This window comes from Anolis sagrei, chromosome 13 (assembly GCF_037176765.1).
Source record: "Anolis sagrei isolate rAnoSag1 chromosome 13, rAnoSag1.mat, whole genome shotgun sequence".
In the NCBI taxonomy this organism is placed as follows: domain Eukaryota; kingdom Metazoa; phylum Chordata; class Lepidosauria; order Squamata; family Dactyloidae; genus Anolis; species Anolis sagrei.
The window spans coordinates 7,601,484-7,628,516 of record NC_090033.1 but is presented as its reverse complement, the minus strand read 5'-3'; the positions used below and the strand labels follow the sequence as shown (position 1 = coordinate 7,628,516).

Here is a 27,033-nt window from a genome sequence, read left to right as displayed (position 1 = left end):
TATGGCCACTTTGTTTGGAAAGGGCTACCACCATTGAGAGAGGAGTTAAGAGGGTCAGGAATCAATGGACTAGATGAGCAGGTGCCTACTGGGCCTGTAAATAATTGTCTTTAGAACAGGACATGCAACCTTAGCCCAGCGGGAAGCCAGGGGGCCTAAAGAGAAGTTCTCAGAGGTTTCCACCACAAACAGTCTTTAGATGGCTTGAGAAGTACAACAAAGTCCTTTATTAATGAACAATCAAACAGAAACTTCTCTTGTCTTCAGTAAAGTTAAGCAAATGATTCCAAGCTTTTAGGCAACTGGTGAATTCCTAATCTTGCCCACGAAGGACAAGCAACTGTCTTCAATAACTTCTTCTTCAAAGGAAAATCCCCTTTTTAACTTCTCCCAGGCTGACTGTAATCTAACCCTTACTGATGTGGGCTCCGCTACCAGGTCGAACTGCTTCTCGAACGCTGAGTGGATCTACCAGCAAGGCGGTAGATGTTCTCCAGCTGGAGTTCTTTGGTCTTTAGGGCTGTTTTCCTGGAAATTCTGAAAGGTTGAAGCTTTTGTACAGGGGAAGCTTGCACACATCCTATACATCAGCTTACCTTGCTGAGACTAACTAAAAAAGGCTCCCTTCCCTTCCCAATTGCCCTGAGCAAGGGGCGGGACCAAAATTTAACAATGATGGACAGGTGACTTGCCCTATGACTGCAACCAAAAGAAGCCACCTATCTGCAAAGTCCCTGAAACCCAGGGCTGCAAGCAAACAATAAATACAAAGCAAATAAAATTGGAGCTCCTGGTACAGCTGTACCAGAACACCTACTGTTAGGGGAAACTTCCATTAAATGTAGCAGAGCATCCAAAAACAAACAGGATACTAAAAATTTGAGCGTCAGCTCATTAGCGAGCAAAGCGTAAAGTGCCGTTGGTTGTGGCTGTAAAGAATTCAGAGCTTAGAAAGGTAAGATCTTTAAAAAATCCAAAAATTATTGTTTATTTACAATAGTAAACAATAACTGCATTTATCAACAATCAAGAACTGGGTCTGAGCTACTCTAACACCCATCTCTTCTAAGGTTTCAAGAGAGGGGAAATCTCAATCACTACGTCTCTCCTGACACACAAGCAGAGAGAGAGCTCAAAGCGCACAGCACATACTCTCCTGACACACAAGCAGAGAGAGTCATCTGTACGCGGATGATGTCCAACTCTGTCACTCCTTTCCACCTGCTACTAAGGAGGCTGTTAAGGTCCTGACCCGGTGCTTGGCTGCTATAATGGTCTGGATGAGGGCAAACAAATTGAACTTGAATCCAGACAAGACAGAGATAGTCCTGGTCAGTCGTAAGGCCGAACAGGGCATAGGGTTACAGCCTGTGTTAGATGGGGTTCCACTCCCCCTGAAGACGCAGGTTCGCCGCTTGGGTGTGACCCTGGACTCGTCACTGAGCCTGGAACCCCAGGTCTCAGCGGTGACCAGGGGAGCATTCGCACAGTTAAAACTTGTGTGCCAGCTGTGCCCGTACCTTGGGAAGTCTGACTTGGCCACGGTAGTCCATGCTCTGGTTACATCCCGTATAGACTACTGCAATGCTCTCTACGTTGGGTTGCCTTTGAAGACTGCTCAGAAGCTTCAAATGGTCCAGCATTTGGCAGCCAGGTTGCTAACAGGAGCGGCACTCAGGAAGCATACTATTCCTCTGTTGTGCCAGCTCCACTTGCTACCAGTTTGCTACCAGGCACAATTCAAAGTGCTGGCGTTAGCCTATAAAGCCCTAAATGGTTCTGGTCCTACTTACCTCTCCGAACGCATCTCCTCCTATGCACCGGCTAGGACACTAAGATCATCTGGGGAGGCCCTGCTCTCGGTCCCGCCTGCATCACAGGCGTGCTTTGCGGGGACGAGAGACAGGGCCTTCTCAGTGGTGGCCCCTTGGCTGTGGAACGCCCTGCCTGCAGATATCAGATCGGCCCCCTCCCTGCTGGCATTTCGGAGGAAAGTGAAGACCTGGCTGTTCGAACAAGCATTTGATTAAACAGTGGAATTGAACATAGGAATACGGAATAATGGATGATGAGACTGGATTCTGATTTTACTGTTGAGGCGCTAATGATTGTTATACGGATGTTTAATGATTTATGTTACAATTGTTTTTAATTGCCCTATACTTGTCTCGTGATGTTTTGTATCAATGTTGTTCACCGCTTTGAGTCGCCTGAGGGCTGAGAAAAGCGGTATATAAATAAAGTAAATAAATAATAATAAATAAATCTCAAAGCGCACAGCACATACTCTCCTGACACACAAGCAGAGAGAGATTGTCGTGAAGGCTCAATGTTCTGCTCCTTGTCCTTTAGGAAGAAGAACTCGAGGGCCCGGCAGACGCCTGAAGACGTTTACTTCTCCAAATCTGGTAAGTCATGGTCGTCGGCAGACGGGCGACTTATCCCAATGGACCCCCAAATCTGTGGTCAATTAAATAAGCCATCAGACGAGGAGAGCAGAGCAGGAGAACCTTCCTCTTTCCACTTCTGACTGTTGGCTTTCCCCCTCAGACCAGCTGAAGCCCCTGAAGACCTACGTGGACCCCCACACGTACGAAGACCCCAACCAGGCGGTGCTGAAGTTCACCACCGAGATCCAGCCGTCGTGTATTTCCCGGCAGAAAGTAATTGGGGCAGGTGAGAGAGGAAGCCGGGATGTCTCGTGATGGGGAGTGGATTCCTCTTTGCCGAGATTTATCTTCACGGCCACCTCCTGCTCTTCTCTTCCCAGGGGAGTTTGGCGAAGTCTACAAGGGGACCCTGAGGAACGGCAAAAAGGAGCTCCCGGTGGCCATCAAGACACTGAAGTCGGGCTACACCGAGAAGCAACGCATTGACTTCCTGAGCGAGGCCAGCATCATGGGACAGTTCTGCCACCACAACATCATCCGCTTGGAGGGGGTTGTGTCCAAATGTAAGGGCCCTTTGTCTATTGAGATGGGGGGAGGCGTTGAGGATTCCGGTTCAAGGCCGTCTTCTTCTGCGGGAGATGGGTTGACGGAACCGAGCACAACACCTATCTGTCCGTCCTGTATGTCTAGCGGCACATTATGTATGTTCTGTGATTCGCCCTGAGTCCTCTTCGGGGTGAGAAGGGCGGAATGTAAACACTGCAAATAAATAAATAATTTTTCCCCTTTTCCCAGATAAGCCATTCATGATAATCACAGAATACATGGAGAATGGAGCCTTGGATAAATTCCTACAGGTACGGAAGTTTCTTCTTTCTTGCATACACAATGAGGGAATCATTGTCAGAAATATTAAATATTAACGAGGTTTTTTAAATCACAGAAATGGATGCAGTGACTCAGCAAAGGCTGTAGTTTGCTATGGACAGGTGTGCCTGTAGCTTAGTAGCCCTCAGTGTTCGTAGTCCTCAGTCTGTGAGAAGGCCTCAGTGGGAGAAAGGCCTCAGTATTAGTAGGTTATTCCTTCTACCATACGCAATGAGGGAGTTGAGAGGAGGTCCTGTCGGAAATATTAAGTATTAGCTAGGTATTTTTTATGTGAGTGAATTACTGAAAAGATTAAATGGATGCAGTGACTCAGCAAAGGCTGTAGTTCGCTATGGACAGGTGTGCCTGTAGTTTAGTAGCCCTCAGTGTTCGTAGTCCTCAGTCTGTGAGAAGGCCTCAGTGGGAGAAAGGCCTCAGTATTAGTAGGTTATTCCTTCTACCATACGCAATGAGGGAGTTGAGAGGAGGTCCTGTCGGAAATATTAAGTATTAGCTAGGTATTTTTTATGTGAGTGAATTACTGAAAAGATTAAATGGATGCAGTGACTCAGCAAAGGCTGTAGTTCGCTATGGACAGGTGTGCCTGTAGTTTAGTAGCCCTCAGTGTTCGTAGTCCTCAGTCTGTGAGAAGGCCTCAGTGGGAGAAAGGCCTCAGTGTTAGTAGGCTATTTCTTCTACCATACGCAATGAGGGAGTTGAGAGGAGGTCCTGTCGGAAATATTAAATATTAGCTCCTCAGTCTGAGGGAGCCCTCAGTGTTCGTAGCCCTCAGTCTGTGAGAAGGCCTCAGTGGGAGAAAGGCCTCAGTGTTAGTAGGCTATTTCTTCTACCATACGCAATGAGGGAGTTGAGAGGAGGTCCTGTCGGAAATATTAAATATTAGCTCCTCAGTCTGAGGGAGCCCTCAGTGTTCGTAGCCCTCAGTCTGTGAGAAGGCCTCAGTGGGAGAAAGGCCTCAGTGTTAGTAGGCTATTTCTTCTACCATACGCAATGAAGGAGTTGAGAGGAGGTCCTGTCAGAAATATTAAATATTAGCTAGGTATTTTTTATGTGCGTCAAGCACTGAAAGGATTAAATGGATGCAGTGACTCAGGAAAGACTGTAGTTCTCTATGGGCAGGTGTGGCTGTAGTTTAGTAGCCCTCAGTGTTCGTAGTCCTCAGTCTGTGGGAAGGCCTCAGTGGGAGAAAGGCCTCAGTGTTAGTAGGCTATTTCTTCTACCATACGCAATGAGGGAGTTGAGAGGAGGTCCTGTCAGAAATATTAAATATTATGGGCAGGCGTGCCTGTAGCTTAGTAGCCTTCAGTCTGAGGGAGCCCTCAGTGTTCGTAGCCCTCAGTCTGTGGGAAGGCCTCAGTGGGAGAAAGGCCTCAGTGTTAGTAGACTATTTTTTTCTGGCATATGCAATGAGGGAGTTGAGAGGGGGTCCTGTCAGAAATATTAAATATTAGCTAGGCATTTTTTATTACAGAAATGTGAATCAAGAGATCTCTGTGGGAGAAAGGCCTCAGTCTGAGAGAGCCCTCAGTGGGAGAAAGGCCTCAGACTTAGAGAGCCCTCAGTGTGAGAAGGCCTCAGTGGGAGAAAGGCCTCAGTCTTAGAAAGCCCTCTGTGTTAGTAGGCTACTTCTTTCTGGCATACGCAATGAGAGAGTTGAGAGGGTTTCCTGTCAGGTATTTTTTTATTTCAGAAATGTGAGTCAAGCACTGAAAGGATTGAATGGATGCAGTGACTCGGCAAAGGCTGTTGTTCTCTATGGGCAGGTGTGCCTGTAGCTTAGTAACCCTCAGTCTGAAGGAGCCCTCGTTGTTAGTAGCCTTCAGTCTGTGAGAGATCTCTGTAGGAGAAAGGCCTCAGTCTGAGAGAGCCCTCAGTGGGAGAAAGGCCTCAGTGGGAGAAAGGCCTCAGTCTTAGGGAGCCCTCAGTGTTAGTAGGCTACTTCTTTCTGGCATACGCAATGAGAGAGTTGAGAGGGGATCCTGTCAGGTATTTTTTTATCATAGAAATGTGAGTCAAGCACTGAAAGGATTGAATGGATGCAGTGACTCGGCAAAGGCTGTAGTTTTCTATGGGCAGGTGTGCCTGTAGCTTAGTAACCCTCAGTCTGAGAGAGCCCTCAGTGTGAGAAGGCCTCAGTGGGAGAAAGGCCTCAGTCTTAGAGAGCCCTCAGTGTTAGTATGCTACTTCTTTCTGGTGTACGCAATGGGGAACCTGAGAGGGGATCCATCTCTTGGTGGATCCTCTGCTCCGAAGTATTGCTGTCTTTGTTGACCCCAAGCTTATCTTGGGAAGAGAGTGGGGACTCAATTCTGTGTTGCCACTAACCTGCCCATAAAGCGCTTCCAAATGCTGGAGTGACTTATCTGTGTGGAACTCCCCTCTTGCAGGAAAAGGATGGGCAGTTCTGTGTCATCCAGCTGGTGGGCATGCTGAGGGGCATTGCCTCGGGGATGCGGTACCTAGCCAGCATGAACTACGTCCACCGCGACCTGGCCGCACGCAACATCCTGGTTGACAGCCAACTGGTCTGCAAGGTCTCTGACTTCGGACTCTCGCGGGTCCTGGAGGACGACCCTGACGCCACTTACACCACCAGCGTGAGTCTCGGCCCTTGCTCCCCACTTACACGGCAGTTGTGTCTCTGTACCGCCTACAAATATAGGAGGGTAGGGCCAAACTGGCCATGCGTTGTTCGTTGTTTGGAAGCAGATCTTCTGATGTTTGGGTTTACTTGCAGGGTGGGAAGATCCCCATCCGATGGACTGCGCCTGAGGCCATCTCCCACCGCAAGTTCACCTCGGCCAGCGATGTCTGGAGCTACGGCATTGTGATGTGGGAGGTGATGTCCTACGGCGAGCGGCCCTACTGGGAGCTCTCCAACCACGAGGTAAGGCACCTGGCTGCTCTGTGTTGTCTACGTTGTTCCCATTGCAACCAAAGTGATGTCGATGGAGTGTGTACTTTCTGGGCTGTATGGCCAACGTATTCTAGCAGGATTCCAAATGTCTCATAAAAATCCAAAGTTAACACAGTCCAGGCATAGCTAAAACTCACACGTACAGCATAAAACCATCAGCAAAAGATATCCTTAGAAAAACTTGAGCAAAAATAACAAAACAAGAATATAGAAACCTTCCAAGATACTTGAATCCAAAAACAGGACTTGACCTAACACAAAAACTCAGGCTTAGGTTCTCCCTCGAACACCAACGTTGCCTAGTAAACAATTGGCTGTTAATGCACAGACATGAAGTCATGGCTTTTCCCATGATTTTTCTCTATCTTTCCCATGTAATTTTACTGACCTACGGAGCTGATTCTCTGCTCTGATCTGCAAATAGAGATCCTTGCTTATCTCCGTACCACCAGGTGCTTTCCCTTGAGAGTTTTCTGTTTCACTTAATTCCCTTTCATTTCACTCCTTATCTAATGATGCTGTTGCTGGCTCCTACGACTGATTTTGAAGCTCAGCACTGTTTGACGCAATTTCATTCCTATGGCCTGAATCTTCAGTAGTTTTAATCTATCTCCGTATCACCAGGTGCTTTCCCTTGAGAGTTTTCTGTTTCACTTAATTCCCTTTCACTTCACTCCTTATCTAATGATGCTGTTGCTGGCTCCTACGACTGATTTTGAAGCTCTGCACTGTTTGACGCAATTTCATTCCCATGGCCTGAATCTTCAGTAGTTTTAATCTATCTCCGTACCACCAGGTGCTTTCCCTTGAGAGTTTTCTGTTTCACTTAATTCCCTTTCACTTGACTCCTTATCTAATGATGCTGTTGCTGGCTCCTACGACTGACTTTGAAGCTCAGCACTGTTTGACGCAATTTCATTCCCATGGCCTGAATCTTCAGTAGTTTTAATCTATCTCCGTACCACCAGGTGCTTTCCCTTGAGAGTTTTCTGTTTCACTTAATTCCCTTTCACTTGACTCCTTATCTAATGATGCTGTTGCTGGCTCCTATGACTGACTTTGAAGCTCAGCACTGTTTGACGCAATTTCATTCCCATGGCCTGAATCTTCAGTAGTTTTAATCTAGCCTACATCACTTTGAACCTCAAGAAATCCTTCTGAATTACCAGTGAACCCATCAGCCCCTGACTGCTGAGCTAACCCATTATCCCCTAACTGCTGAGCTACAACAGTTGCTCCATCTTTGAGCACTTCTGTCCCCGAACAGGTGATGAAAGCCATCAATGAAGGCTACCGGCTACCGGCCCCCTTGGACTGCCCCTCCGCCGTCTACCAACTGATGATGCGCTGCTGGCAGCAGGAGAGGAGCCACCGGCCCAGATTCAACGACATCGTCAGCATCTTGGACAAGCTCATCCGCGCCCCTGAGTCACTCAAGACCTTGGCGGAGTTCGACCCTAGGTAAGCGTGGCTTCCATTCCCCAGGCAGAAGCCCACATCCTTCCAGTAGTTTGTGCCTCTGCCTTCCTCCCTTCTCCCATAAGAGATAGAGATGCCCAGGAATAGGTTTCCAAAGTGTCCCCTGCCCTCCCCAGACACTAAAGAACAAGGGTCCCTTTTTGTCTCCAAAGGGTCTCCATCCGCCTCCCCAGCACCAGCGGCTCAGAGGGCATCCCTTTCCGAACGGTGGGCGAGTGGCTGGAGTCCATCAAAATGCACCAGTATACAGAGCACTTCCTCTCCAGGGGGTATAACACCATTGAGAAGGTGGTGCAGATGACCAACGAGTGAGTCTGGCCTCCTAGACCCCTACCCTGGGCTCTCTTCCTCCCGTTTCACCCAATATGGCAACTGAATGGGTTTCCGAGTTCTGTTTCCCAGTGCCTTTCTCCTTTCAAGGAACTATTCTCTTGTATACATGGAGTGCATACTTCTATTTCAATGGTTCCCAACCTTTTTTTGACCAGGGACCACTTTGACCAGGGACTATGCTCCAACAAAAAAAGTTACGAATCAGATTTTGGTCAACGTTAGATTCGATCTGGTTATTTGGGGTGCTGATTCAGAAAATTGCATTGGATAGATCACATCAGCTGATTCTGAAAATTCCACTAGATACACCACATCAGCTGATTCAGAAAATTGCATTGGATAGACCACATCAGCTGATTCTGAAAATTGCATTGGATAGACCACATCAGCTGATTCTGAAAATTGCATTGGGTAGACCACATCAGCTGATTTTGAAAATTCCACTAGATAGACCACATCAACTGATTCAGAGAAGTGTATTGGATAGACTACATCAGTTGATTCAGAAAATTGCATTGGCTAGACCACATCAATTGATTCTGAAAATTGTATTGGATAGACCACATCAGCTGATTCAGAAAATTACATTAGATAGACCACATCAGCTGATTCAGAAAATTCCACTGTATAGACCACATCAGCTGATTCAGAAAATTGCATTGAATAGACCACATAAGCTGATTCAGAAAATTGCATTGGATAGACCACATCAGCTGATTTTGAAAATTACATTAGATGGACCACATCAGTTGATTCTGAAAATTGTATTGGATAGACCACATCAGCTGATTCTGAAAATTGCATTGGATAGCTCACATCAGCTGATTATGAAAATTCCACTAGATAGACCACATCAGCTGATTCAGAGAATTGTATTGGATAGACCACATCAGCTGATTCTGAAAATTCCACTAGATAGACCACATCAGCTGATTCAGAAAATTGCATTGGATAGACCACATCAGCTGATTCTGAAAATTGCATTGGGTAGACCACATCAGCTGATTCAGAAAATTCCACTAGATAGACCACATCAGCTGATTCAGAGAATTGTATTGGATAGACCACATCAGCCGATTCAGAAAATTGCATTGGATAGACCACATCAGCTGATTCAGAAAATTGCATTGGATAGACCTTATTAGTGCTAGTTTCTGATACAGAACCTATGCCATCCAGTAGTCGCCATCCACTCAGCCACAGAAAACCATATGTAATAATCTGGAGCTGACGTGGTAGTAATCTTTCGTGGCTAGCCAGCCTCTCCCCTCCTGACACCACAAGACCATATATACGGGTCCTGGCAGACACATCTGTCCCTCTTATTGATTATTGATTACTTATTTACTGTACTTGAGGGGACTCCAAGCACTTTCCAGCATAGATCATGGCTCTTGTTCTCGTTATGAGGATAGGGCGGTGCAGGTGCGCCCTCCACGATTAAGAGACTTTTATGGGGCTATGAAAACATGTTGCATGCTTGGAATGCACATAACTGTGACCTCACCAGACCTTTTCTCCTTCTTCCTAGCGACATCAAGAGCATCGGGGTGCGCCTCCCAGGGCACCATAAGCGCATCGCCTACAGCCTTCTGGGGCTGAAGGAGCAGGCCAGCGCCATTGGCATCCCGCTCTGAAGCGGACGCGTTTAGCTGCTCGGGCAACGTGTTTCCTGGGACATACTTGAATGGAGAACCCTCTGGCCACGGAGTCAGCACAGCTCCGTGTCCTTCCCCACCACGTTGGGAGTCTCCCTGGTGCCAAAACTGCCGAAAGTCTCATGTTTCGTTCCACCTACGTTGCTTCCAGACCTTGCGCCTGCTATTCCATCTACCATTTCACGTGGCTCAACCTGTAGACCTCTCCGAGGCCACCAAAGCAACGTTGGGTTGTTTATTCATTTGCAGATCAACTGACTTTTCCTCTTGGGAACTTCATGGACCAACAGCCGCCTTATTTCCGTGCTCAGAAACCTGGAAAACTGTTACAGTGTTGTTGTTTTTTTATGACCACATTCCTTTGCTTTCTAATGAAGGTTGAACATCACAGCCTCCATTGGCCTTTCGCTTTGTTTACACAACCAAATTCAGAGTGAGGCCTTGCACGGACTCCCTATTGTGTAATACTGATGGAAAATACAGTTCTAATGGACATGTGGTCACACACCCACCAAAGCATGCACGGCCAAATTTCAGCCCTCCAGTTGTTTCGGCCTACAACTCCCTATTGTGTAATACTAATGGAAAATACAGTTCTAATGGACATGTGGTCACACACCTACTAAAGCAGGCACGGGCAAATTTCGGCCCTCCCAAGTGTTTCGGCCTGCAACTCCCTATTGTGTAATACTGGTGGAAATACAGTTCTAATGGACATGTGGTCACACACCTACTAAAGCAGGCACGGCCAAATTTTGACCCTCCAGTTGTTTCGGCCTGCAACTCCCTATTGTGTAATACTGGTGGAAATACAGTTCTAATGGACATGTGGGCACACACCTACTAAAGCAGGCACGGGGAAATTTCGGCCCTACAAGTGTTTCGGCCTGCAACTCCCTATTGTGTAATACTAATGGAAAATACAGTTCTAATGGACATGTGGTCACACAGCTACTAAAGCAGACACGGGCAAATTTTGGCCCTCCAGTTGTTTCGGCCTGCAACTCCCTATTGTGTAATACTGGTGGAAATACAGTTCTAATGGACATGTGGTCACACACCTACTAAAGCAGGCACGGGCAAATTTTGGCCCTCCAGTAGTTTCGGCCTGCAACTTCCTATTGTGTAATACTAATGGAAATACAGTTCTAATGAACATGTGGTCGCTCACTTACTAAAGCAGGCACGAGCAAATTTCGGCCCTCCAAGTGTTTCGGCCTGCAACTCCCTATTGTGTAATACTAGTGGAAATACAGTTCTAATGAACATGTGGTTGCTCATCTACTAAAGCAGGCACGAGCAAATTTCGGCCCTCCAAGTGTTTCGGCCTGCAACTCCCTATTGTGTAATACTGGTGGAAATACAGTTCTAATGGACATGTGGTCGCTCACCTACTAAAGCAGGCACGAGCAAATTTCGGCCCTCCAAGTGTTTCAGCCTGCAACTCCCTATAGTGTAATACTGGTGGAAATACAGTTCTAATGGACATGTGGTCACACACCTACTAAAGCAGGCACGGGGAAATTTTGGCCCTCCAAGTGTTTCGGCCTGCAACTCCCTATTGTGTAATACTGGTAGAAATACAGTTCTAATGGACATGTGGTCCCACACCTTCTAAAGCTGACACAGGCAAATTTCGGCCCTCCAATTGTTTCGGCTTGCAACTTCCTATAGTTTAATACTAGTGGAAATACAGTTCTAATGGACATGTGGTCACACACCTACTAAAGCAGGCACGAGCAAATTTCGGCCCTCCAAGTGTTTCGGCCTGCAACTCCCTATAGTGTAATACTGGTGGAAATACAGTTCTAATGGACATGTGGTCACACACCTACTAAAGCAGGCATGGGGAAATTTCGGCCCTCCGGGTGGTTTTGGACTCCAACTCCCACAATTCCTAATGCATCTTTGTTGCCTTCTGTGTTATTTATTCATTTTTTTATCCAACTGCCGCTGTGCCTTCCCTTCCTGTAAAGCACTCTTGACTCCTTGACAATGGTTCTGCTTTCATATTATCACATTCTTTTTGTTGTTGTTTCTTAATTTATTTTTTTATATTTATTAATTGTTGCCGGTAAAGATGCACAATTTTACTTCCATGCGTGTATGATGTTCTCTAGCTTTAATAAAATGTTTTTATTCTTTAGCACTTTGATTTTCTCGATGTTCATTGAGAGGCCGAGCTTCTCATGCTTTTGCAAAGTGTTTAGAGTAGCTTGTAGGTCTTCTTCTAAATGTGCACAGACCGTCAGCATATTGTAGTTCTAGAACAGACATTGTAGGTCTTCTTCTGAATGTCCATAGACTGCGTTATCACCAGCATATTGGAATTCTATAACAGACGTTTTGGGTCTTCTGAATGCGCACAGACTATGTTATCCTTGGCATATTGGAGTTCTATAAGAGACATTGTAGGTCTTCGTCTGAATGCGCACAGACTGCGTTATCGTCAGGATATTGGAATTCTATAACAGACGTTGTAGGTCTTCTGAATGTGCACAGACCGTCAGCATATTGGAGTTCTAGAACAGACATTGTAGGTCTTCTTCTAAATGTCCACAGACTACGTTATCACCAGCATATTGGAATTCTATAACAGACGTTTTGGGTCTTCTGAATGCGCACAGACTGTGTTATCATTGGCATATTGGAGTTCTATAAGAGACATTGTAGGTCTTCTTCTGAATGTGCACAGACTATATTATCATCAGCATATTGGAATTCTATAACAGACGTTTTGGGTCTTCTGAATGCACACAGACTGTGTTATCATTGGCATATTGGAGTTCTATAAGAGACATTGTAGGTCTTCTTCTGAATGCGCACAGACTGCGTTATCATCAGGATATTGGAATTCTATAACACGTTGTAGGTCTTCTGAATGTGCACAGACCGTCAGCATATTGGAGTTCTAGAACAGACATTGTAGGTCTTCTTCTAAATGTCCACAGACTATGTTATCACCAGCATATTGGAATTCTATAACAGACGTTTTGGGTCTTCTGAATGCACACAGACTGTGTTATCATTGGCATATTGGAGTTCTATAAGAGACATTGTAGGTCTTCTTCTGAATGCGCACAGACTGCGTTATCATCAGGATATTGGAATTCTATAACACGTTGTAGGTCTTCTGAATGTGCACAGACCGTCAGCATATTGGAGTTCTAGAACAGACATTGTAGGTCTTCTTCTGAATGTCCATAGACTATGTTATCACCAGCATATTGGAATTCTATAACAGATGTTTTGGGTCTTCTGAATGCGCACAGACTATGTTATCCTTGGCATATTGGAGTTCTATAAGAGACGTTGTAGGTCTTCTTCTGAATGTGCACAGACTATATTATCATCAGCATATTGGAATTCTATAACAGACATTTTGGGTCTTCTGAATGCGCACAGACTATGTTATCATTGGCATATTGGAGTTCTATAAGAGACATTGTAGGTCTTCTTCTGAATGCGCACAGACTGCGTTATCGTCAGGATATTGGAATTCTATAACAGACGTTGTAGGTCTTCTGAATGTGCACAGACCGTCAGCATATTGGAGTTCTATAAGAGACATTGTAGGTCTTCTTCTAAATGTCCACAGACTATGTTATCACCAGCATACTGGAATTCTATAACAGACGTTTTGGGTCTTCTGAATGCGCACAGACTGTGTTATCATTGGCATATTGGAGTTCTATAAGAGACATTGTAGGTCTTCTTCTGAATGCGCACAGACTGCGTTATCATCAGGATATTGGAATTCTATAACAGACGTTGTAGGTCTTCTGAATGTGCACAGACCGTCAGCATATTGGAGTTCTATAACAGACATTGTAGGTCTTCTTCTGAATGTCCGCGGACTATGTTATCACCAGCATATTGGAATTCTATAACAGACATTTTGGGTCTTCTGAATGCGCACAGACTATGTTATCATTGGCATATTGCAGTTCTATAAGAGACATTGTAGGTCTTCTTCTGAATGCGCACAGACTGCGTTATCATCAGGATATTGGAGTTCTATAACAGACATTGTAGGTCTTCTAAATGTCCGCAGACTATGTTATCACCAGCATATTGGAATTCTATAACAGATGTTTTGGGTCTTCTGAATGCGCACAGACTGTTATCTTTAGCATATTGGAGTTCTATAAGAGACGTTGTTGGTCTTCTTCTGAATGTCCACAGACTATATTATCAGCAGCATATTGGAATTCTATAACAGACATTTTGGGTCTTCTGAATGCGCACAGACTGTGTTATCATTGGCATATTGGAGTTCTATAAGAGACATTGTAGGTCTTCTTCTGAATGCGCACAGACTGCGTTATCATCAGGATATTAGAGTTCTATAACAGACATTGTAGGTCTTCTAAATGTCCGCAGACTATGTTATCATTGACATATTGCAGTTCTGTAAGAGACGTTGTTGGTCTTCTTCTGAATGTGCACAGACTATATTATCAGCAGCATATTGGAATTCTATAACAGACATTTTGGGTCTTCTGAATGCGCACAGACTATGTTATCATTGGCATATTGCAGTTCTATAAGAGACGTTGTTGGTCTTCTTCTGAATGCGCACAAACTGTGGTATCATCAGCATATTGGAGTTCGATAGCAGATGTAGGTCTTCTGAATGCGCAGAGACTACGTTATCATCGGCATATTGGAGTTGTATAACATATTGGAGTTCTATAAAAGACTAGAAGGCGCACAGCGACTATGTGTTGTGCCTGTGACACCTTCCTTGGTACATGTTCATCGGGTTGCGCACGCTTCTGCATGGCATGATGATGCCTGTCTCCTGAGGGACTTTGATGTGTGAATTCCATGGCGAGGGCCAGGCCCAGAAGGGGAAAAGATGGCACGCCTGATAAAGGGAGGCGCGGATCCATCTCGGCAGGTAATGCTGCAAATTAGTTCAACGTCTCCCCCTTAGCACGGAGTTTGGCAGCGAGGGAGGCCGTGCCGTGCCGCAGGTTCCAGGTTGAAGCACGCCTGCGCTTGGCTCGGAAGAGGCTGCCGAGCCGGTCTGTCTCTGGTCTGTCGGTTGGGTAATCCAAGGCTGATGCAGGAGGTTGGTTGGCGACATATCCCTTTGGGTTTTGGAAAGGCACGGCCTTGTTAGAGATCATAACCTTTGGGAAAACCAAGAATCTCCATAGCTTCCCCATAACAACATCAATGTTTAACATTGACACTAATGACCAGCCACTGCCAGAAGGGAGAGAGAGTTTCACCTACGCTGACGATCGTGCCATCACCACTCAAGCAGCAAGCTTTGAAACGGTTGAACAGACGCTCTCTGAAGCTTTAAGTGCTCTTATTGCCTATTACAGGGGAAACCAGGTTGCACCAGTATCATTTACAAGAATGATCAGCCACTGCCAGAAGGGATAGAGAGTTTTATCTATGCTGACGATTGTGTCATCACCACTCAAGCAGCAAGCTTTGAAACGGTTGAACAGACGCTCTCTGAAGCTTTAAGTGCTCTTATTGCCTATTACAGGGGAAACCAGGTTGCACCAGTATCATTTACAAGAATGATCAGCCACTGCCAGAAGGGATAGAGAGTTTCATCTATGCTGACGATAGTGTCACCACCGCTCAAGCAGCGAGCTTTGAAATGGTTTAACAGAACCTCTCTGAAGCTCTCTGAAACAGGGAAAACCAGTTTGCAACATCAACATTTAACATTTATACAAATGATCAGCCATTACCAGAAGGGACAAAGAGTTTCATCTATGCTGACGATCGTGCCATCACCGCCCAAGCAGGGAGCTTTGAAATGGTTGAAGCTCTCCAAAGCTGTAGGCACTCTTATTGCCTATTACATGGAAAATGAGCTTGCTCCATCAATGTTTAACATTGACACTAATGACCAGCCACTGCCAGAAGGGACAGAGAGTTTGATCTATGCTGACGATTGTGTCATCACCTCTCAAGCAGGAGCTTTGAAATGGTTGAAGCTCTCCAAAGCTGTAGGCACTCTTATTGCCTATTACAGGGGGAACCATCAATGTTTAACATTTACAAGAATGATCAGCCACTGCCAGAAGGGACAGAGAATTTCATCTACGCTGACGATAGTGTCATCACCGCTCAAGTGGGGAGCTTTGAAACGGTTGAACAGACGCTCTCTGAAGCTGTAGGCACTAGTATTCCCTATTACAGGGAAAACGAGATTGCTCCATCAACGTTTAACATTTACAAGAATGAGCAGCCACTGCCAGAAGGGATAGAGAGTTTCATCTATGCTGACGATCATGCCATTACTGCTCAAGCAGCGAGCTTTGAAATGGTTTAACAGAACCTCTCTGAAGCTCTCTGAAACAGGGAAAACCAGTTTGCAACATCAACATTTAACATTTATACAAATGATCAGCCATTACCAGAAGGGACAAAGAGTTTCATCTATGCTGACGATCGTGCCATCACCGCTCAAGCAGGGAGCTTTGAAATGGTTGAAGCTCTCCAAAGCTGTAGGCATTTTTATTGCCTATTACAGGGGGAACCGTCAATGTTTAACATTTACAAGAATGATCAGCCACTGCCAGAAGGGACAAAGAGTTTCATCTATGTTGACGATCGTGCCATCACCGCCCAAGCAGGGAGCTTTGAAATGGTTGAAGCTCTCCAAAGCTGTAGGCACTCGTATTGCCTATTACAGGGAAAACGAGATTGCTCCATCAACGTTTAACATTTACAAGAATGATCAGCCATTGCCAGAAGGGATAGAGAGTTTCATCTATGCTGACGATAGTGTCACCACCGCTCAAGCAGCGAGCTTTGAAATGGTTTAACAGAACCTCTCTGAAGCTCTCTGAAACAGGGAAAACCAGTTTGCAACATCAACATTTAACATTTATACAATTGACCAGTCAGCCATTGCCAGAAGGGACAGAGAGTTTCATCTATGCTGACGATCGTGCCATCACCACCCAAGCAGGGAGCTTTGAAGCTCTCCAAAGCTGTAGGCACTCTTATTGTCTATTGCAGGGAAAACCAGCTTGCTCCATCAACGTTTAACATTTATACAAATGATCAGCCATTGCCAGAAGGGACAGAGAGTTTCATCTACGCTGACGATCGTACCATCACCACCCAAGCAGGGAGCTTGGAAATGGCTGAAGCTCTCCAACGCTGTAGGCATTCTTATTGCCTATTACAGGGGAAACTATCAGTGTTTAACATTTACAAGAATGATCAGCCACTTCCAGAAGGGACAGAGAATTTCATCTACGCTGACGATTGTGCCATCACCGCTCAAGCAGTGAGCTTTGAAATGGTTTAGCAGAACCTCTCTGAAGCTTTAGGTGCTCTTACTGCCTATTACAGGGGAAACCAGGTTGCACCATCAACATTTAATATTTATACAATTGACCAGTCAGCCATTGCCAGAAGGGACAGAGAGTTTCATCTATGCTGACGATCGTGCCATCACCACCTAAGTAGGGAGCTTTGAAGCTCTCCAAAGCTGTAGGCACTCTTATTGTCTTTTGCAGGGAAAACCAGCTTGCTCCATCAATGTTTAACATTTACACAAATAATCAGCCACTGCCAGAAGGGACAGAGAGTTTCATCTATGCTGACGAGCATGCCATCACCGCTCAAGCAGGGAGCTTTGAAATGGTTGAAGTTCTCCAAAGCTGTAGGCACTTTTATTGCCTATTACAGAGGGAACCATCAATGTTTGACATTTACAAGAATGATCAGCCACTGCCAGAAGGGACAGAGAGTTTCATCTACGCTGACGATTGTGCCATGACCACTCAAGCAGTGAGCTTTGAAACGGTTTAATAGAAGCTCTCTGAAGCTTTAGGTGCACATCCTACGTATTACAGAGGGGACCAGGTTGCACCATTAACGTTTACAAGAATGATCAGCCACTGCCAGAAGGGATAGAGAGTTTCATCTATGCTGATGATCGTGCCATCACCTCTCAAGCAGGGAGCTTTGAAATGGTTGAAGCTCTCCAAAGCTGTAGGCATTTTTATTGCCTATTACAGGGGGAACCATCAATGTTTAACATTTACAAGAATGATCAGCCACTTCCAGAAGGGACAGAGAATTTCATCTATGCTGACGATTGTGCCATCACTGCTCAAGCAGGGAGCTTTGAAATGGTTGAACAGAACCTCTCTGAAGCTTTAAGTGCTCTTACTGCCTATTATAGAGGAAACCAGGTTGCACCATTAATGTTTACAAGAATGATCAGCCACTGCCAGAAGGGACAGAGAGTTTTATCTATGCTGACGATTGTGTCATCACCACTCAAGCAGGGAGCTTTGAAATGATTGAAACTCTCCAAAGCTGTAGGCACTCTTATTGCCTATTACAGGGAAAACAAGTTTGCTCCATCAATGTTTAACATTTACACAAATGACTAGCCACTGCCAGAAGGGACAGAGAGTTTGATCTATGCTGACGATTGCGTCATCACCACTCAAGCAAGGAGCTTTGAAACAGTTGAACAGACATTCTCTGAAGCTTTAGGTGCTCTTACTGTCTATTACAGGGAAAACCATTTTGCAACATCAACGTTTAACATTTATACAAATGATCAGCCGTTGCCAGAAGGGACAGAGAGTTTCATCTACGCTGACGATCGTGCCATCACCGCTCAAGCAGGGAGCTTTAAAATGGTTGAACAGATTCTCTCTAAAGCTTTAGGTGCTCTTACTGCCTATTACAGGGAAAACCAGGTTGCAACATCAGCGTTTAACATTTACTCAAATGACCAGTCACTGCCAAAAGAGACAAAGGTTTTCATCTATGCTGACGATCGTGCAATCACTGCCCAAGGAGTGAACTTTGAAACAGTTGAACAGAAACTCTCCGAAGCTTTGCTACCTATTACCGGAAAAACCAACTGATTCCTAATCCATCCAAAATGCAGACATGTGCTTTCCATCTTAAGAAGAGACAAGTATCTCGAGTTCTGAGGATGACCTGGGAAGGAATCCCACTGGAGCATTGCAGCACACCCAAATAGCTGGAAGACACTCTGGACTTAGAAGAAGCTCTACTTGACTATCAGGCAAAAAGTGGGTGCTAGAAATAATATCGTACGAAAGCTGACTGGCACAACCTGGGGATCACAACCAGACACAGCGAAGGCATCTATGTACACCAATGGTGTCATTCCACCCATCTCCTGGATTTCTTATTGCAGTGCTTCCCTCTTTTCCTCCTGACAATAAATGCCACCCTTCCTGCAACAAACGGAGCAGGAAGGGTGGCGCTCAGTCCGGGGGCCCTTCCCATTCCCATTCCCAGATCCAAGCTGTCATGGCACGCTCAGACGAACCGCTGCCAGTGAAAGCCAAAGCAAACATTTGGGTTGAAAGGTACAAGGGTGCGGGGGCCTCCCTTGGGGCTTGCACCCGGTCTAAAAATATAATGATAATAAGGATAACAAGCGCTCCACTTGGCTGGGTCTGTTTTGCTTGATCGCTGCTGGGATAAGCGGAGGAGTTGGCAGAGGGAGCAGGCAGCCCCAAGCCAAGGCAGCAGCCATTGTTCTCCTGGGTGAAATTAGGAAAGGGTGGCTTGTCCCGACTCACAAAGAGCCCCTTTCTGCCTCTGATGGGGCCAGCTAGAAGGGAGGGAGGAAGGAAGGAAGGAGTGAAAGAAGGAAGGAGTGAAAGAAGGAAGGAGTGAAAGAAGGAAGGAGTGAAAGAAGAAAGGAATGAAAGAAAGAAGGAAGGAAGAGGACGAAAGTAAGGAAAGAAGGAGTGAGTGAAAGAAGGAAGCAAAGAAGAGGAAGGAAGAGGATGAATGTAAGGAAAGAAGGAGTGAAGGAAGGAAAGAAGGCAGGAAGGAGTGAAGGAAGGAAGGAAAGAAGAGGAATGAGGGAATGAAAGAAGGCAGGAAGGAGAGAAGGAAGGAATGAAAGAAGGACAAAAGGAAGAGGAAGAAAGGAAGACGGAAGGAAAAAAGGAAGAGGAAGGAAGGAAGGAAGGAAGGAAGGAAGGAAGGAAAGAAGAGGAAGGAAGGAATGAAAGAAGGCAGGAAGGACAGAAGGAAGAAAGGAAAGAAGGAAGAGGAAGGAAGGAATGAAAGAAGGAAAAAAGGAAGAGGAAGAAAGGAAGGAAAGAAGGAAGGATGGAAGGAAGGAAGGAAGGAAGGAAAGAAGGAAGGAAGAGGAAGGAAGGATGGAAGGAAGGAAAGAAGAGGAAGGAAGGAATGAAAGAAGGCAGGAAGGAGAGAAGGAAGAAAGGAAAGAAGGAAGAGGAAGGAAGGAAGGAAGGAAGGAAGGAAGGAAGGAAGGAAGGAAGGAAGGAAGGGGAAGGAAGGAATGAAAGAAGGCAGGAAGGAGTGAAGGAAGGAAGGAAGGAAAGAAGGAAGGAAGGAAGGAAGAGAACAAAAGAAAGGAAAGAAGGAGTGAAAGAAGGAAGGAAAGAAGAAAAGAAGGCAGGAAGGAGTGAAGGAAGGAAGGAAGGAAGGAAGGAAGGAAGGAAGGAAGGAAGGAAGGAAAGAAGAGGAAGGAAGGAATGAAAGAGGGCAGGAAGGAGAGAAGGAAGGAAAGAAGAGGAATGAAGGAAGGAAGGAAGAGGAAGAAAGGAAGGAAGGAAAGAAGGAGTGAAGGATGGAAGGACAGAAGAGGAAGGAAGGAATGAAAGAAGGCAGGAAGGAGAGAAGGAATGAAAGAAGGAAGGAAGGAAGAGGAAGAAAGGAAGGAAAGAAGAAAGGAAAGAAGGAAGGAGGAAGAGGAAGGAAGGAAGGGGAAGGAGTGAAGGAAGGAAAGAAGTAAGCGATCAGGGACTGAGGGAGGAAGAAGGAAGGAAGGAAGGGAGACTATGCTGAGCTAGACAGACCCCTCACTCATTTTGCTCGTCCCCTACATTCTGTCTTCTGTTTATCTATCTATACACATAATATAATAATAATAGTTATTATTATTATTATTATTATTATTATTATTTTATTATGTGTATAGATTATTATTTTTATTATTATTATTATTATTATTATTATTATTATTATTATTATTATGTGGCTGGGGTGTCCACTTATGCACACAAGCTCCTATCTCCACAAACTGCTCTAGCTTCCAGTGCTCAGGAGACACCAATCGCAGGTTACAGTGAGTGCCTTGCACATGTCCAAGAGACCAGCCAGTGTCCTCCACCAACACCAGACTGCCCACCACCACCCAACTAAATGCATAACGGGCCTGATGGAGTTTGTCAGCTTCCAGTCCTTTGTTGGGGCCATTTCTGGGGAGCGCGGCAGGGTTCCCAGGAGGGACTTTGTTTCCTTCTTGCCGCGGGAAAGGGACGAGACTCACAGGGGTCACTTGGCACAAAAACAGGCGGCTTGAGGAGCAGTGACCCTTCCAAGCGGAGCCTGAGAAAAAGGAGAGGGCAGGAGGAGGAGGAGGGGGCCAGGCTTTGCCGCACGCAGCATGGGGCCCGGCTGCCATCAGCGTTGGAGGGAAGAGCGCCTTCGCGACAGAAATTAAGAGGCGACCCTTGGGGCCAAGCAGCTGCATTGTCCCCAGCCTGGCCATATGGATCATTAGGGCAGAATACCAAGGGGGGGGGGGGGAAGAAGCCAACGAGCCAAGGATCCACCCAGAATCAGGCATCTGTCTGCGTTCCCAACACGGGCCATTTTAGAACAGTTTGCATTTCGTATCGTTCTAGGCATCTTCTATACAGGATATAAGTATCTACAGGCACTCCCCAAGTTACGAACGTCCGACTTCTGTTCAACCATTTCAAAGCTCTCTGCTTGAGCAGTGATGGCATGATCATCAGCATAGATGAAACTATATCTCTGTAGTTTTGCCTTGTTCTCTGTCCTGGCTGATCTGGTTTAGAGGATGCTCACCAGGAATGGACCTCTTTATCCGTGGTCCTATAGGGAATGGATCTCTTTATCCGCGGTCTTATAGGGAATGGATCTTTTTATCCGTGGTCCTATAGGGAATGGACCTCTTTATCCACGGTCCTAAAGGGAATGGACCTCTTTATCCGCGGTCCTAAAGAGAATGGACCTCTTTATCCGCGGTCCTATAGGGAATGGATCTCTTTATCTGCTGTCCTAAAGGGAATGGATCTCTTTATCTGCTGTCCTAAAGGGAATGGATCTCTTTATCTGCTGTCCTAAAGGGAATGGACCTCTTTATCCGCGGTCCTATAGGGAACATACCTCTTTATCCGCGGTCCTATAGGGAATATACCTCTTTATCCACGGTCCTATAGGGAATATACCTCTTTATCTGCGGTCCTATAGAGAATGGACCTCTTTATCCGCGGTCCTATAGGGAATATACCTCTTTATCCACGGTCCTATAAGGAATGGACCTCTTTATCCACGGTCCTATAGGGAATATACCTCTTTATCTGCGGTCCTATAGGTAATATACTTCTTTATCTGCGGTCCTATAGAGAACGGACCTCTTTATCTGCGGTCCTATAGAGAATGGACCTCTTTATCCGCGGTCCTATAGGGAACATACCTCTTTATCCGCGGTCCTATAGGGAATGGACCTCTTTATCCGCGGTCCTATAGGGAATGGACCTCTTTATCCGCGGTCCTATAGGGAATGGATCTCTTTATCCGCGGTCCTATAGGGAATGGACCTCTTTATCCGCGGTCCTATAGGGAATGGACCTCTTTATCCGCGGTCCTATAGGGAATGGACCTCTTTATCTGCGGTCCTATAGGGAATGGATCTCTTTATCCGCGGTCCTAAAGGGAATGGACCTCTTTATCCACGGTCCTATAAGGAATGGATCTCTTTATCTGCTGTCCTAAAGGGAATGGACCTCTTTATCCACGGTCCTATAGAGAATGGATCTCTTTATCTGCTGTCCTAAAGGGAATGGACCTCTTTATCCACGGTCCTATAAGGAATGGATCTCTTTATCTGCTGTCCTATAAGGAATGGATCTCTTTATCTGCTGTCCTATAGGGAATGGATCTCTTTATCCACGGTCCTATAGGGAATGGACCTCTTTATCTGCAGTCCTATAGGGAATATACCTCTTTATCCGTGGTCCTATAGAGAATGGACCTCTTTATCCGCAGTCCTATAGGGAATATACCTCTTTATCTGCGTGTCCTATAGGGAACATACCTCTTTATCCGCGGTCCTATAGGGAATGGACCTCTTTATCCGCGGTCCTGTAATTTTAGAGGTTTTTAGAGATCACAGCCTTTAAAAGGGTTGGGAACCACTGCTCTAAAGGAAGCGGGTGTCCCCCTTGACACTTCTTGTACGCCCGGCAGAGCTGACCTGCTCCTCCTTTCCATGGAAAACAAATGACTGGGAGTCGCAACTTCTATGAATTGCCGCCGGGCCCCGCAGACTTCCTGGATGCCATTCTGGCTTCGGCCCATCCCTCCACATTTGTTCATTGCAGCCGCAAGGCCACCTCCCTTCGGCCTGAGTCATGTTGGGAAAAAAGGGCTCAGGCCAAGAATGCCTTCTCCCTGGAAGCTCTGCTGCTGCGTGCAAAGGGCCTCAGCGACGGGGCACATGCATGTTTCTCTCTCACATAATGAATGGCATTGTTCAAAGGAAGGGAAGAGGGAACAGGTTGGGCGAGTAGTCTGGCCCTGGTTGCATTTGCAGAAGCCTTCCTTGTATTGGTCCCTGAGATGGCTCCTTGCAACCTGAATGCCCTCTCCTTGCACTTCCCTCTGAGATACCTTTGACACGTACCATATGACATCTCAGCTTTCTTTGGCAGATTACAGTGAGCTGACATCACTTCAGTTGATTTGAATAAAATATCTCAGTGGCTTCTTCTTCAACTTGGTGAGATTTCTTGATTTTGGAACATTGGGTAGCTTCATCTCGCCAGGCGACAGATCCACATGCCAGTACCCATTTATTTATTTATTTATTTGATGCATTTGTTAACCGCCATTCTCAGCCCTTTAGGGCGACTCATGGCGGTGTACAACACATATAAAAAGGCAATTTACAAAGAGGCAATTACAACAACATATTAACAATACAACAATTACAAAATTACACTAAAAATCCGCTTCGTCTCATAGCGGAATCATAACCAATCTCATATTCCTTGTTTCTTTCCAGTCGTCTTTACCACATTTTTATAGCACTTAATTAAATGCCTTCTTGAACAGCCATGTCTTAAGGCTTTTTCGGAAGGACATAAGGGAGGGCGCCTGTCTGATGTCTGCAGGGAGAGTGTTCCACAGCCGGGGGGCCACCACCGAGAAGGCCCTCTCCCTCGTCCCCGCCAGACGTGCCTGTGAGGCAGGCGGGATCGAGAGAAGGGCCTCCCCGGACGATCTCAAGGTCCTCGTGGGCTCGTAGGCCAAGATGCGGTCCAAAAGGTATTTTGGGCCGGAGCCGTTTAGGGCTTTGTAGGCCAAAACCAGCACCTTAAATTGGGTCCGGTAGCAAATCGGCAGCCAGTGGAGCTGGGACAACAAGGGCGTTGTGTGCTCCCTGCCTCCCGCTCCAGTTAGTAACATGGCTGCCGCACGCTGAACCAGCTGAAGCTTCCGGGCCGTCTTCAAGGGCAGCCCCACGTAGAGAGCGTTGCAGTAGTCAAGGCGGGATGTGACCAGAGCGTGTACCACTGTGGCCAAGTCAGACTTCCCGAGATACGGGCGCAGCTGGCGCACGAGCCTGAGCTGTGCAAATGCTCCCCTGGTCACCACTGAAACCTGGGGATCCAGGCTCAACGATGAGTCCAGGGTCACACCCAAGCTGCGAACCTTGGGACTCGGTATCCGCGTTTCAGGTTTCGCTGTCTGCTACCTGGATCTCCATATCCACGGTTGCTCTAAATCCAAATTCAACTTAAGAACAAATCTACAGAACCTGTGTTGTTTGTAATTTGCGGCTGCCTGTACTATTCGTAACGGAGGACATGCCCAAGGAGTCCACCACTATTTGTGCTTCATTACAACATCACTCTCACAAAGACATTACTCTGAGCAATATGTTAACTATGAAGGCTATGTGGCTTCATCTCGCCAGGCGCATGGATCCACAGGTAGCCCATTGCCAGTACCCGTTTATTGGGACTCAATATCCGTATTTCAGGTTTCGCTATCCGTGGCCCAGATCTCACTATCCGCGGTTACTCTAAATCACTTAATTTCCTATCGCTGGAGTCACACTTGAAAAATGTCCCTGTCCTGACTTCAATTTAAGATCTAATCTACACAATCCATGTTGTTCGTAACTTGGGGCTGTACTATTTGTGACAGAAGACACACCCAAGGAGTCCACCACTGTTGGTGCCTCATCCCAACATCACTCTCACAAAGACAGAGCAGACTTCTCAAGTAATTTATTTCCAAATGCCACACGGCATGCTTTTGCTCTGAGCAATAGGCTAACTATGAAGGCTATGTGGCAGAGAGTTCAACCTGATCTCGGCAAGTGGCTGCATGCGCAAAGGCTGCATTTTTGTCTCCGCATTCTTCTCTGTGCAACTGCACCGCAAGGTGTGACACACACACTACTTCTCCCCTTTGCACACTATCCTCCCAAACGCAGGTGGAAGGAAATGTTGCCTCTGAAATCACAGCAAATATCTAAGGTAGTGTTTCTTAACCTTCCTAATGCCACAATACCGGATCCATGGCGAGGCACATGCCCTGAGGCTGTAACCACGTGCTTACTCATTCCAGCTGCTTGGCTCTGTCGTTTATAGCTTGGCACTTGTTGCCCGGAGAAGGTCAAACACCCAGCCATCCCTGCAATAGTGCAAATCAACAATTTGATGTCATGGACTCTCCCTGGCATATCTGTAGCAAGAGGCCACTGGAACAAAGCTTGCATGACAAAGTTAGGATAGAATAATAATAATAAATATATGATGATATGGGTGTGGGATAAAGAGAGACATTCCCATTAAAACCTTCATGCTGGCGTGTTACAAAACATTTTATAAGCTCAGGAAGGGCAATTATTGCCAAACTGAAAGACAATGTCAGAAGGAAAGGGGCTGCGGTCCGACACTGCGCCTGGAATCATTCAGCAGAGACACCTTTGAGAACAATTACGGCAGATTAGTTAGTTACTCCCTCATACAATGCATTTATCGCCCTGTCGCGTTCACGATCGGCGTGCGAAAGGTGGATTTGCAACCACACACGGCTTCAAAACAAGCTTATAAAGGTAATGGGGGACAAATGGAAGCAAGGAATGGCGCATCCCCCCCCATCCATAACATTGTTTTTGTTGCTATTTCACAACACTTTGCTCCTGTTATGAATCGTAATGTAAGTATCTGATATGTAGGATGGATTTTCATTCACTGGACCAAATGCCCACATCTGTATACTGGTGGGGTTGGGGAGGGGGAGGGGATTGGTTTTGTCATTTGGGAGTTGTGGTTGCTGGGATTTATAGTTCATGTACAATCAAAGAGCAGGCGAGGCGAGGCAAGGCAAGGTATGGGCCTGAAGAACGTTGTTGGGTGGATGCGCGGGATGTTCAGGCTCTTGATCTGGTGGTGTAATTTCATCGAACATACCCGGCCAAGTCTCAGCCACTGGGAGGGCGGAAGGGAGGGGGGGCTTGGAGGGGGGGTAGTGTTGTGACTAAACTGGAACCACCAAGGCAAGGCAAGGCAAGAAATTTCACGCATAATTGGCATTTCACAAGAACATTATTGCTTTACTTGTCTATCGGAAGATCTGTGCACGATGGGTACATTGAGAGAACTGTGAGACGCTGGTTGAGGGAAAAGAGTGTTGACTTCTTCCGCGACGGCTTCAGAAAACGTGTTCATTGTTGGCAGAAATATATCCAATTGTCTGATGATTATGTGGAAAAGTGAATAGTGGGAGGATTATTTCTGCGTTTGATTTATTAACATATTCCCATCCAAACCCAAATAACAAAGGTGGAGGTATTACTTTTCATTCATCGTTGGCAGAAATGTATCCAATTGTCTGGTGATTATGTGGGAAAGCAAACAGTGGTTGATCATCATTGGCAGAAATGTATCCAATTGTCTGGTGAGTATGTGGAAAAGTGAATAGCGGTTGTTCATCGTTGGCAGAAATGTATCCAATTGTCTGGTGATTATGTGGAAAAGCGAATAGTGGTTGTTCATCGCTAGCAGAAATGTATCCAATTGTCTGGTGATTATGTGGAAAAGTGAATAGTGGTTGTTCATCGTTGGCAGAAATGTATCCAATTGTCTGTTGATTATGTGGAAAAGCGAATAGTGGTTGATCAACATTGGCAGAAATGTATCCAATTGTCTGGTGAGTATGTGGAAAAGTGAATAGTGGTTGTTCATCGTTGGCAGAAATGTATCCAATTGTCTGGTGATTATGTGGAAAAGTGAACAGTGGTTAATCATCATTGGCAGAAATGTATCCAATTGTCTGGTGATTATGTGGAAAAGTGAAT

The 27,033-nt window shown here is 46.0% G+C and overlaps 1 protein-coding gene across 2 annotated transcripts in view; it reads left to right on the top strand.

Moving 5' to 3' along the window:
• EPHA2 (EPH receptor A2) overlaps window positions 1-11,811 on the top strand; it is a 46,667-nt gene extending 34,856 nt beyond the window's left edge. Inside the window, exons 9-17 of one of the 2 annotated variants that reach the window (XM_060758844.2) lie at window positions 2,353-2,408; window positions 2,551-2,676; window positions 2,771-2,953; window positions 3,186-3,247; window positions 5,666-5,875; window positions 6,016-6,165; window positions 7,463-7,656; window positions 7,827-7,982; window positions 9,539-11,811. In XM_060758844.2, coding sequence (XP_060614827.2) covers window positions 2,353-2,408; window positions 2,551-2,676; window positions 2,771-2,953; window positions 3,186-3,247; window positions 5,666-5,875; window positions 6,016-6,165; window positions 7,463-7,656; window positions 7,827-7,982; window positions 9,539-9,644 — 1,243 coding nt within the window. In that variant the 3' untranslated portion in view covers window positions 9,645-11,811. The remainder of the gene's footprint in view (window positions 1-2,352; window positions 2,409-2,550; window positions 2,677-2,770; window positions 2,954-3,185; window positions 3,248-5,665; window positions 5,876-6,015; window positions 6,166-7,462; window positions 7,657-7,826; window positions 7,983-9,538) is intronic. The other variant, XM_060758845.2, reaches the window with a different exon arrangement.
• Window positions 11,812-27,033: the final 15,222 nt, after the last annotated feature.